Below are 13,117 nucleotides of genomic sequence, written 5' to 3'. Positions count from 1 at the left end.
ATTTGATTCTCATAACTACCCTGTGAAGTAAGTACTACTATTATACTTATTTAATGGATGTAGAAACTGAGGCTCAGAGAGACTTGATGATAGTATGGTTAAGGGATGTGTATGAGATGATAGTCAAAAAAACTAATGCAATTTTAGGTTACAAGAAAAAGTTTCCAAAATTACTAAGGAAGAGATCATTCCTGACTACTCTAGTCAGACCATAAATTGAGTATTCTCTTCTGTTTTAGGCACGATATCTTGAGGAGGAGATTAATTAGATGAAATGCATGAAATAAAAAGCAATAGTTGGCAGAAAGCTATGAGATCATGATGTATATCAGTCAAAGATTTATTTTAAAATTACTATAGGTTATTGAAGTAATTACTGGTAGAACTCTTATTCAGAATAAAGGATTATTAGACTTTACTATGATAATTAGTTCTGAAAAGTTACAGAAATTGTCTATGATTCTACTGGCTGTAAAGAGAATTCACTTTTATTTAGCACTTATATAGAATATCTCACTCAACAATCCTGTGAGGCAAGTAGACCTCACTATATACTGTCATAAAATATATACCCATTTGAAAACTGTTACTTACTACCACACTTAATTTACAGGTGAGAGACTGACTCAGAGTTTGGTACATTGTTTGGCATATAGGTGATTAATACTGACTGACTATTCTAAGTTTATGGTATAATTTGGCAAAATTTTGGATGCATCTCAACTTTGATTAAAATGAGTAAACTTATTCAAAAGTTATAATGCAATAAAAAGAAAAATGTAAATTTCTAAGTAGAGGAATAGAAACAAATTTCAATTTTTAGATGTTGTTTCTATTAAGACAAATCTATAGAAACACAAAAGTAAGGGTGTAGAACAAGGTTAAAATTTAGAATTCACATAGTAAAATCTCTTTATAATATGACTGGCATCAGTCAAGAACCATTTATTAAGTGCTCACTATTGTTAGGTGCCAGGAACTGAGTTAAGTAAAAGCTCAAAAAAAGGCACAAAAATAATCCCTGCCCTCAAGAAGTTTATTTCTAAGGAGAAAAGACATGCACTTAAATTAGTTTATATTATAATAATGAACCTCGTATTGACTTAAGAGTAAATCATCATCTTCAAATCTTATTTCCTATTGTCTTCCTTATCCAACTATTTAATGCTCCACTAAAAATATGCCCTTTTTCTCTGTGGCCTCTGGAACTCCTATTCTGTAATTAACAAACTTCTATTCAAATTAGACCCTTTTTTCCTCAAGCTTCTTCCATTTTCTAGCACTCACAAAAATCTTGCTTCCTCCAAGTGACAAAACATCACAGACTCTTTTTGTTAATAATGGGTTGGACCTTTTCTGCTATTTCTGACTCACTTGTCCTAGAGATACTCCTCATTGTCATTTCTAGATTCTCCCTTTCATGGCATCATTCAACAATTCCCCTTCCTCTGGGGTTCATTCAATCCAAATTTTCTACCCATTCCAGACCCTGGTAGCTATTTTCATTAAGTTCCCAGGATATTCTTCCTTCTTCCTCATGGAGATCACTAGTCCTGACTTAGAATCTCCTCTTGTGATCTAAATCCTACTTCTATATTATGGGACATCAATGAGAGAGAGAGAAAGAGACAGACTGACAAAAACAGAATAGAGGCAGAGAGGGAAAGATAATTTCCTCAAATACCTTAACTTTCCAGTTTCTCACTTCTTTACACTTCAGTAAAGTCATTTCCTTAATCTTGCCAATCATTCAAAAATGTTACAATTCTTTGACCAAGAATTCTGAAATCCTTTTTACTAAAACCTATCATTCTATGTCTCCCTGAGCCTTACTCCTTTTAAGCCCATTCTTTATCCTTTCTTGACTCCCAAGTCCTCCAGCCCTCAATACTTACGTGCCACTACAACAGCTCTTGTTGGATCTTGATGTTTGAGTCAAGCATTTTAACTTTATACTCTCCTCCACTCTTGAAATCCTTAGTCCCTCATCCTAGCTTAGCTCATGTTTTAACAAATCTGAATTTTGCTTATTTATTAATTGATGTGTTTTCTCTATTTGCACATGTGTGCTGCTGAATGAAGCTGAAGAAAATCATGAAAGGGTATTAGCCATTACATATTTAGGGTAATTTATTTGAATTGGGCTCTCACTGCAGCAAGGTAATCTTTTTACTCCTCTCTTAATTAATTCTCTGTTCTATTCACTAATGGCTATTCTAAACTTTGTCTCTTAGTTGAGAACTATACTTCATCTGTTACCAAAAAAGGTGAGGCCATTCTCTATGATCTCTGTATTTTCCCTTTTTTATCACATAAACTTTTTACTATCTCTACTTTTATTCTGTTCTCTGAAAAAAACTACTTCTCACCAAAACCATCTCCTTTACATGTAGCCTTACTTTAGTCTTTTCCACTCTCATTTCTAGTTCACTACCCTTGCCATCATCCCCTTATCCAATCTTTACTCTCTTGCTAACATGTTAACAAATATACCTGAATCTCCTTTCTAAAAAAAAGTACTCACTGATTTGTTATTCTCAGTATCTATAATCTTCTCTTTCTTCCAATTTGAATTTCTTGCCTTCATTTCCTATCTTCTCATTGTCTTCCCAGTCTCTTCAATATAACTTTCACCTTCATTACTCAACTGAAATCACTTGCTCCCAAAGTGCTAAAAATCTTTTAATGGTCTTTCCTCAATCCTCAGCCTTGTTGACTTTCTGTAGAATTGTCTATCACCTCTTAAATCTCTTCTCCTCACAGTTTTCATGACAGTGGTCTTTTTTACTTTTCTATTCTTTGTTGGTTTCCTTTGCTGGCTCTTCATTCATCTCCCTTCTCATCTATAGCTTTCTTTTCACTGTTCTCTCTCACTTACTCATTGGCTTCCATGGCTTCGATAATCATTTCTGTGCAAATACTCTTACATCTATCCATTCTCTTGTTTCTCTTCTGATCTCTAATTTCCCATTGCCAATGGACTACTGAGCATTTTTAATTGAATATCCCACAGGTATCTCAAAATCAACATGTCGCAAACAAAACTCATTTCCTTTCCCTCCAGATCTCCCCATTTCTGTAGAAAGTACCAATAGCTTTTCATTCATTGAGGTTCATAGCCTTTAATTCTTCAGTCCGATTCACCTTATATATTCAATCTGTTGCCAATATTTCCACAATATCTCTTACATATGGCTCAATGTCTCTGTTTAAACAGACAGTATCTTAATTTGAGCCTTTATTATTTTTTGCTTCGACTATTGCAATATCCTCCTAATTTATCTCCCCACCATTGGTTATTTTCTCCTCTCTTCTAGTTCCTATATAGCTGCCTAATTATTTTTCTAAAACATTTATAAGTCTGACTATGACATCCCTCCATGAATTTCATTGGCTCCCTATGAACTACTAAGATAAAATACCACATTGACATGATTTTTGATCTGACATTCAAAACTCTTTACAACCTTACCTCTTCTTACATGTCTAGTTTCATGATATACAATTCCACCTCCTCCCCCCAGTACTCTACAGTCTATTCATGCTGGACTGCTCACTTTTCTTTGAGTATGATGCCATCTTTGTTTCTATGACTTTACACTTACTTCCATTACTAGAACACCGTCTCTGCTCAATTCTGAGTCAGGGAATACTAGATTTCCTTTAAGTCGTGGTGCTGGAACTATGACTTCCAGCACCACCTTTTCTTTGAGGCCTTTCCTGATCCCTTTAACTGCTGATGCTCCCTCCACCAGGTTACTTTGTGTTGGCTCATAAATGGTTTGTATGTACCTACAAATGTCTCCCTATCAGAATACAGAAGCTTTGGGAACACAATTTCCCTTCTATATTTGTATCCTCGACACTTCACAGAGTGCCTGGTATACAGTAAGCATTTACTAAGAGGCTTGCTGGTTGATGTCATAGGGTACAGTCTCCATATTTATTCCTAAGCATAGACTACAGTACAATATATACTGATATTGTAAGCTTCAATGTGGGTGTGGCCAAAGCTGGCTCAGCAGCAAGAGGGATTGTCCCTCCCACTTATTCCTACTTACTTAGTAGCCTTCTCAACATCAAAGTTGTTTTTAAATAAAATACAGTATAAGACCCCTACTAATACAAAGGATATAATAAAATGATATATTTTATTTTAAGAAATTGTGATAGAAGATGGAATGTAATAAAAACACAGGTACTGGTTCTCTTCCCTCATCTCTCTCCTCTCCTCTCCATCCCCAACTTTAAAAGAAATAAACCATCCTTACTAAGGCATTCACACATTGAACAGAGTACTTCTACCTCATTCCTTGCTCAGATAACAGAATACTGAGCTTTGGGAAAGCATGTTAAACCCCACCAAATGACTAGGTTATACAAACTAGAGATAATGCAGGTCAATTATTTCATAAACTTTAAAGAACTTTATAAATGTCAGCTAATGTGTTTCTCTAACCCTAAGCCGTCTCTATCCCACCTACAAAGATGCAAACATGAAGCGGTAACCTTGTCTCCCCCTTTTTCATTGTTACCACTCTGGTCCCAAAGCCAAGGAAAACAAGCTTTTTTTTTTTTAATCCTCCCTAGAACTTGTTGTAAAGAGGTTGATTCTGTTGAAATGTATCCTTTTATTTATTAATGATGATAATATTATATAGAATTTTTGGTAGCTACAAAACTGATAGTCCAAAGAAAGTGCTTTTCTCCTCAGATGACTGATTTGAGCAGAGAATTCAAGAGGGATTTGGTAAGAATGGTTTCTACTTCTCTCTTTTCATTAGTACAAGTTGTTTGTTTACTCCCAAATGCAGAATAGAGAATTCACTTCATATTAATGATAATGAAATTAGAAGTGTTTTATTAGTAGAAAGAGAAAATTTAATTTTCAATGCTGCATGAATTTTAATGTAAACATTGCAATAGTCTGTCATATTTCATAAAAGTATTAAATCGTACCGGATCTTCCTTTTTTTTGCTGGCATCAGTTATCTTGTCTCCATTTTCCCACAGGAATTGGCTGAAGGAAATAATATATATTTGGAAAGACTTATCAAAACATGCTTTATGAATATCTTTAAATTTTTTTTTCAAAATCTGTTCTTTATAATTTTCAGGAAATATTTGCGTATAATAATACAAATAAAGGGATTTTGTTCAGAAACTCATCTATTCCTTACTTATGATCATCATAATAATATCATCACACAATATCATCTGATACTTATATAGCATTGTAAGGCCCACAAAGAACTTGAATACATTCTCTCACTTTATATTCATTATTAAAATCAAATTTAAAAGATGTTTAAACCAAACCTAGAGATGCATTAATAGCCATGTCATTAAAAAATGAACAATTTCATCAATCATATTTCTATTCATAATTCTTAAGCTAAGGATAATCACTGAAGCACCTTTGTTTAATTATAAATTGCAATGTATAAAAGTGTTGCCTAAACCTTGGACCCCATTATGAAATTTGAAGTTTTTTTTTTTTTTTAATTAATAGATGCTAAGTATTTTACTTCAGGATGAGAAGATTAATTCAAGCAAATAAGTAGAATGGAAAAGTATAAACAGATCCTTAATGAATTTGCTAATTACCCTTCTAGCTACAAAAACTATTCTGTTACCAGACTATCTCTTGTAACATGCAAAAACTAGAGCAGAAACATTTTTCCCACAATGAATTAGTCTGGAGCTAAGTTTAATAAAAGTGTGTCTCTTAAAATAGTATTCTTTACTTCTTTTGGATTAGTTACTATATATAATTCAAATGAATGACAATTACCTTTTTTTGTTTTGTGCATGTAAAATACGTTTATCATCTAATGCTTCTAGAAATCCATACTTTCTGGCTGGGTATTTTTTAATCTTGTTGTCTTTTAGGCTGACTTTTTTTCCCCCAAAGTTCATACCAACCAATGTTGATTTTCAGTCACATGAAATAAAATTAAGAATAATTAGAATTTATTTAATACAATTTTGCTTGTAGCTCATTCACATATCTACCATAACCCTGCCCTGCTCAATCATATACAATGTATGTTTTAAAAATATATCATATCAGAAGATTCTCACATATGCTTTCACTTTTAAAATCCCCTTTTATTTGAACAAAATTCTTACATATTAGGAAGTTACAAAACTTTAAGGCATTAACATTTTAAAAGGTTCTTTTAAGGCCTACTTTGAGGCTTCAAAATGGAAGAGAAGTGATTGTGGGGGTTTTGAAGTGAAAGAAAAAGTATGGTAGGTTTTAGTCCCGTAGGAAAGATTTTCAAAGAAAACTGATAAAATGCAAATGTGTCTTGATATGTGTATCTTTTCTAGGGATGAACCTGATAGTGAAAAAGTTCATCTCCATATGATGATAGCAAGCAAGCAAGCAAGCAAGCAAGCAAGCAAGAAAGAAAGAAAGAAAGAAAGAAAGAAAGAAAGAAAGAAAGAAAAGAAACATTTGATCCTGACAGCCCCCAAAATGAACCAAAACGAAGATAATTATTTTTGCAAAAATGCAAGACAGACTGGCAGGAAAGGAACCAGGAGAACTAAGAATCATAAAATTCTTAAGCCATCTACTAACATTATAACTAGTGGCACTTTCAGTGTGTGACCCTTTGTCTAACCACCAATAAAAATAATATTCTATATGAGAAACAAAATTACATCCATCTTGATATACTAGCTAAAAATGAAATAAAAATATGTAAAGAAGCTAAATATAAAAATATAAATAATAGAATGGCTCACAATTTCATGGTGTTGATTTAAGGTTACCATGGTATAAAACAGAGTACTGGATTTGAAGTCAGGAGAATCAGTTTCTTAAACTATAAAATTCTAAAATGAGAGTAATAATACTTATTTTACTGTCCTCCCATAGGAAAGGGTTTAGTAAAGCTTAAAATTTTATATAAATTAAAGTTATTATTGTGCACCTAGAGACAAATAGAAATGTTTCATGGGATATTTGATTTTCTTGCTTTACTGAGCATCTAATGAGCAAAATATATAAGGATACAATGAAGATAATTTCATTTTATGTATTAACATTAATTAATTGTAGAGGGTGCATTTGAATAGAAAATGAATTAATTGTAGAGGAAGAGTTTCATATCATCCCCCAAATAAGTAAGCTTAATACTTTAATAGAGTCAAACGAATGTGATATTTGGTTTAAGGAGGACAGTCAAAGCCATTTTGGAAAATATAAAAGTATAAAATTCAGTATAAAAGAAACCAAAGAGTAGACTGCTCATAAGACTCCCATCTAAACATCATAACTACTTTTTCAAAAAAAAAAGTTGCAATGTGTTGAATGCAGTGAACATTTGAAAAACTGATCATATTCAAACAGAAAGAAAGTGATTCATTACAGATATAGAAATCATTTCAGAATCAGCAGCCATTATCAGTGCAATCGAATCAATGGCTTATTAGGATAAAATCAATGTGAACAAAAACCAAATTAAAAGATAGGATTAAAATGAAAAAAACCACTTTGTATAATTATGTAAATTTTAGCTCAACCTGTTTTTAAAAGTTGACAAGTAGGCAAAAGTAAAGATAGTGACTTTCTAGAGAAACATAACGAATATAAAATTGCTACAAAGAAAGTGATGGAAAAGTTCAGAAACCACCAAAGTTAGCAAACACTTGGTAGGCACAGATAACATTGGTTTAAAGTACAAATTTACTTGCCAAATACTATAAGGTGTATTTAATTAAAATTAATTAAGAGATGAGAAATTAAAATAATAAAATAAAATGTGGCCAAAGGTAAAACCCACAACAATTTCCAAATAATTACAGATTACAAAGATAAATCAGAATCAACTGATCAAAGCCATAGTTATATACTAATAAAAATGAGAATTTAAAATTAAGAGGATTAATTTAGAAATATAAAATAAATATAAAAATATATAAAATATTCAGATTAATAACCCACAAGAATTTAAATAATCCAACTGCAGAAAAGGAAACTGAACTAGCTATTAAAAAAACTATCAAAGGAAAAATCTATGGTCTAGATGGATTTCTGGGAGAAGTCTATCAAATTTTTAAATAACAATGAATACAAATACTATATGTTATTCAAATACCATATAAGTAATTCTCAAAATTGAGAAGTACTCTATCAAACTCCTTTTATCAGTCACAGTCCTAATCCCTAAAAGAAGGAAAGGTAAAGCCAAAAAAGGGAGAATTATAGACCAGTATTATTAATAAATATCAATTCAAAAATTTTAAATAAAATGCTAGCAAATAGACTACAGAAATTTATCCAAAAAAATCATTCACTCTAATCAGGTTGGATTTATATCAAGAATTCTTAACATTAAGAAAACAACACAATTAATCAAATTAAAAACAAATTCATATAATATTAATAGATGTCCAAAAAGCTATTACTTAAGTACAACACCCATTTTTTGCTTAAAAACTCTGCAAAAAACCCTGCAAAGTATAAGCAGTTATATTTTTAATATGAAAAAAGTATCCACATAGAAGTACAAGCTAATATTATTTGCAATTATGTAACATTTGGAATTCCTATATGTATATATAGGAGTAAAGTAAGGACGCCCCTCTTTCCCTGATATTATTTAGCATGTGTCAAGAAATGCTAACAATAACAGGAAGATAGGAGAAAGAAATTAAATTCATAAAAATAGGCAAAGAAGATAGAAAACTATGCTTATTTGTTAATGATACAATGGTTTACTTAGGAAATTCTTAGCAATCAGCAAAGAAACTGAGACAAAAGCTCCAGTAAAATTTTGATTACAAAATAAGGATCAAGAACATTTTTTCATACTCATAACAAAAGCTGAGAAACAATCATAATAGAGATAATATTCAAAATAAGTACAAAATAATGCAACATCTGAGAGTCAATCTACCAAAGAACACATACACAAAATTACAAAGCATTCTTTAGAGAAAAAAAGAATAATAACAAAATCTTGGCTAGACCTTGCCAATAAAATTAAAATGACAATACTACCAAAATTGCCTTACAGATTTTAGTGCTATGCTAATCAACCTACCACAGGGAACAAAGGTAAACAATAAAATAACAGCAAAACCTACTTGAAGAAACAGAAAATCCAAAATATCAAAGGAAATAATGAAAAAGGAAAAAATGAAGGTAGAATAGTACTCTCAAAGCTCATACTTTGATATAGAGCAGTAATTATTAAAAATAGTTGGTGCTTGTTAAAAAGTAGACAAATAGATCAAAGGAATAGACAATAAGGATAATCAGAAATAACTGATCATAATAACCCCAGTGTTCAATAAATCTGAAAACATAAATTACCCAGGAAAAAATCCCTACTTCCCAAGAATTACTGAGGAATTTGGAAACTGTCTTAACAAATATTTTGATTAAATCAACATTTAGCCATATTTGAAATGAAACCATGACATAAATATTAAAGATCATACACAAATTAGAGAGAAATAAACCATATACCTTTTATAACTAAACTTTCTAGGTGAATTCTTAACTAAACAAAGGAAAGAAGTAATTATAACAGATAAGTTATATCATTTTGATTTCATGAAATTGAAATGCTTTTGCATAAATAAAACAAATACAAATTGATAAGAAGGGAAGTTGCTGAATGGGGGAAAAATCTTTGTTTTAAATATATCTGATATATAGAATAAATAGAAAATTAACAGTAATATCTAACCCCCAAAATCATCCAAAAGACAAGTTGTTCAAAGAACAAAATATAAAACATAGAATAAAATAGCTTAAAAACCAGTTCTCAAAAGATCTGCAAACTACTAATTATAATATAAAAGAATACTCCAAATCATTAATGAAAAAAAAATAAATAAACCAAAAGAGCTCTGAGGAGTCACCTTATATCCACTAAATTGGCAAAGATGACAAAAAGACAGGAATAGTTAATGTTGGAGAAATTGTGGGAAGACAGGCACAACTATTTATTTGTGTATATTGTATATTGAAAGAACTGTAAATTGGCCCAAATAATTTGGAAAGCAGTTTGTAATTATGCAAAGAAAGTGACTGATTGTGGAAAGATAGGTTCAATATTTGGTACATATCATATACTGATAGAGCTATAAATTGGCCCAACCAATCTGGAAAGAAATTTGTAATTATGCAAGAAAGTGACTTACATGTCCATAGAGGTTAACTCAGATACTTCCAAGAAGGACAATGACAAACAGAGAGGATCTGAAGATAACAAAACATTTAAACAAAAAACTGGGAAACTCTAAGCCTCAAAGCTACTATCAGCCATAGGACCACCAAAAAGTCCCAAGAAAAAACCTTTGGCATTAAAAATGAATAGCTGTAAGTTTGGCCACCAAATATTAAAAATGATTGGGAATTATGTTAGAAACATTACAATATATAACTAAAAAACCAGAAAACATATCATTAAAATACAAGGAAATTCCCCTTCTCCCATCCAACCTGTTGCTAAGGCCTGCCACCCCTTTTCTCCTCTGATGCTGCCATTACTCTAGATCAGGCCCCCTCATCACCTCGAAGCTTGATTAGTGCAAGAGCCTGCTGGTAAATCTGTTTGCTGCAAGTCTCTCCTCACTCCAGCCCATTCTCCATTCAGTCACTACAATAATTTTTCTGAAGTACAGATCCAATGATGTCATTTCCCTACTCAATAAACTCCAACGACTTTGTACTGCCTCCTGTATCAAATACAGATTGCTTTGTTTGGCATTCAAAGCTCTTCACAAACTAGCTCCTCTCCTCCTTTTCCAGTCTTCTTATATCTTTCTCCCAACATGTTCTCTTTGATCCATTAACACTGGGCTCCTAGCTGTTTTGTTCCATGAATAAGATATTACATCTCCTGGTTCCAGGTGGCATATTCTCTGGTTGCCTCTCATACCTGGGACAATCTCCCTCTCCTGTTCCACCTACTGATTTCCTTCACTTCTGTTAAGTTTCAACTAAAATATCTTCATTTACTAAAAAAAAAAAAAAAAAAAAAAAAAAAAAAAAGTCCCCCAATTTCTCTTAATTCTAGTGCTTTCCCTCTGTTATTTCTTTTTCATCCTGTATGTGTGTGTGTATATATATATATATACACACACATATATATATATATATACATATATATATATATATATATATCTTCCCCCTCCCCCATTAGATTGTAAGCTCTATGAGGGTAAGGGATTTTCTTTTACTTTTTCATATCTCCAGTGCTTAGCAAAGTGCCTAGCACATAGCAGGTACTTAATAAATGTTATACGAATCACCTTTGTAAAGTGATAATAGCTGAAATCATGATCATAAGATCATCAAGTGAAATGTTATTGGGGAAAAAAAAGAGAAGATTCTGGATGATCTTAAGGAACATCTATGGTTTAATGGGTAAATAAATATTTAGCAAGAAACTGAGAAGGAATGATCAGACAGGTAGGAGGAAAACCAGGGGAAAGCAATGTGATGAAAACCTAGAGGGAAGAGAGTATCAAGGAAAAGAGGGTGATTAACAATGCCAAAGATTGTAGAGAAGAAAGATGAGTATTGAGAAAAATCCAGTAGATTTAGTGATTAAGAAATCATTGGTTAACTTTAGAAAGCATTTCAGGTAAGTAGTGAGGTCAGAAGGCAAACTGCAGAGAATTAAAGAAGGGAATAAGAAGAAGGGGATGGAATCAATTATAAATTCCTTTCTCTAGGAGTTTAGTCAAAAAAGGGAAAATAGATAGGATGACATCTAGAAGGAAAGATAAAAGGGTAAATAGAATTTTAGATAAGTTAGATATGAGAGAGAGCCTCTGGAGAAAACTGAATGGGGATAATAACTTGCCGTCCCAAAGTAGAGAGCTCACCATCTCTGGGATCTTCAAACTGCAGCCAGAGAATCATTTAACGATTAATCATGTGTTAGAACTTAACTGAGTTCAACTGCTTAGAGAGTCCAAGGTCCCATCTCAATCTGAGAGTCTATAATTCTATTCTTTTGTCTCATTTTAACTGGTCTAGGCTGAAAAAAAGTGAATTAAATTATACCTCTTCTTTTGAGCAAAATGTTAGCACCGTTTCTTTGAGTCTGCTCCTTGACATTATTCCAAGGCAAAACATTATTACAATCTTCCCAAATTTCATTGGGAGACACTTTAATACGGACTTTTGAAATGGCTGTATTGTTTCCTGTTTCCGTATTTGCAACACTTAAATCATCACACACTTGCGACTCAACAGGTTCTTCTTCCTTACTCTTTTTACCTAACAGAAGAAATAATTTAATTAAAATGACAAAGTTGAATTCATCATATTTTTAGAAATATATTAGTCCCAGAGTACTTTAAAATATGTAGTGAATGCATACTTATTAATCATATGTTTTATTTCTTTAGTGGTTCTAACAAAGATTTGCCTGTATTGTCGAGGAAATCAAAATACTACATAACAAAATATAATAAAAGCAGTCCTCATGAAAAAATGTATATATGTCATCCTCTTTAACCTGCTAAATGAAAACTAAAGATAAGGAAAAATATTTAATGCCTTTCTGTTGAAATGGAAAAAAGGTAGGAATGGAAGGGTAAGAAGTAAGGAAGAAAATTAATGGATCCAGATCACATAAAATAAATTAGAAAAGAAGTCAAAAGTTCATGTATCTTTGTATTATACATTCATAAGAAAATACAATTCATAGAAAGATTTTTGAAATGAAAAGAGCTTTTAAAAAACTTTTTCTGCTCATGATCTCCTAGAAGGATCTGGTAATTCCCCCAACATCAGGAATCATTCCTCCTGACCTTCAAAAACCAAACAAGAAAAACAAACACAAATACTAAAAAAACAGGAGTTCCAGGATATCCAGAAAAGGAAAGAGTAGTCTCCAATATTTTCTCTTTCTTTTAGAAGAGACATGAACAAAATCATGAAGATTTGTTTAATTCAACATACATTAAGCTCCAAATATATGTTTAAGAAACATGCAGTTCATTGAGGGAGATGCAGAATATATCTAATTCAACTCAATTACAGAAATTCTGCTAATTCTAAGCATACAAAGATAAATAGAAACAATCCTTGACTTCAAAGAGCTTATCTTCTACTTGAATGGGGAGAACAACCACC

General features: G+C 31.9%; 1 protein-coding gene across 5 annotated transcripts in view; it reads right to left on the bottom strand.

Moving 5' to 3' along the window:
- SPATA1 (spermatogenesis associated 1) overlaps positions 1-13,117 on the bottom strand; it is a 69,286-nt gene that overhangs the window by 29,785 nt on the left and 26,384 nt on the right. For 4 of the 5 annotated variants that reach the window (XM_051999195.1, XM_051999196.1, XM_051999192.1 and 1 more), the window contains 3 exons: positions 12,041-12,256; positions 5,795-5,897; positions 4,960-5,020 (listed from right to left, as the gene is read on the bottom strand). In XM_051999195.1, the coding sequence (XP_051855155.1) occupies positions 4,960-5,020; positions 5,795-5,897; positions 12,041-12,256 (380 nt within the window). The remainder of the gene's footprint in view (positions 1-4,959; positions 5,021-5,794; positions 5,898-12,040; positions 12,257-13,117) is intronic. The other variant, XM_051999197.1, reaches the window with a different exon arrangement.

The sequence above is a fragment of the Antechinus flavipes genome, chromosome 4 (genome assembly GCF_016432865.1).
Source record: "Antechinus flavipes isolate AdamAnt ecotype Samford, QLD, Australia chromosome 4, AdamAnt_v2, whole genome shotgun sequence".
In the NCBI taxonomy this organism is placed as follows: Eukaryota; Metazoa; Chordata; class Mammalia; order Dasyuromorphia; family Dasyuridae; genus Antechinus; species Antechinus flavipes.
Note: the sequence above shows the minus strand (reverse complement) of the source record. Positions and strands in the feature narration are given on the sequence as shown.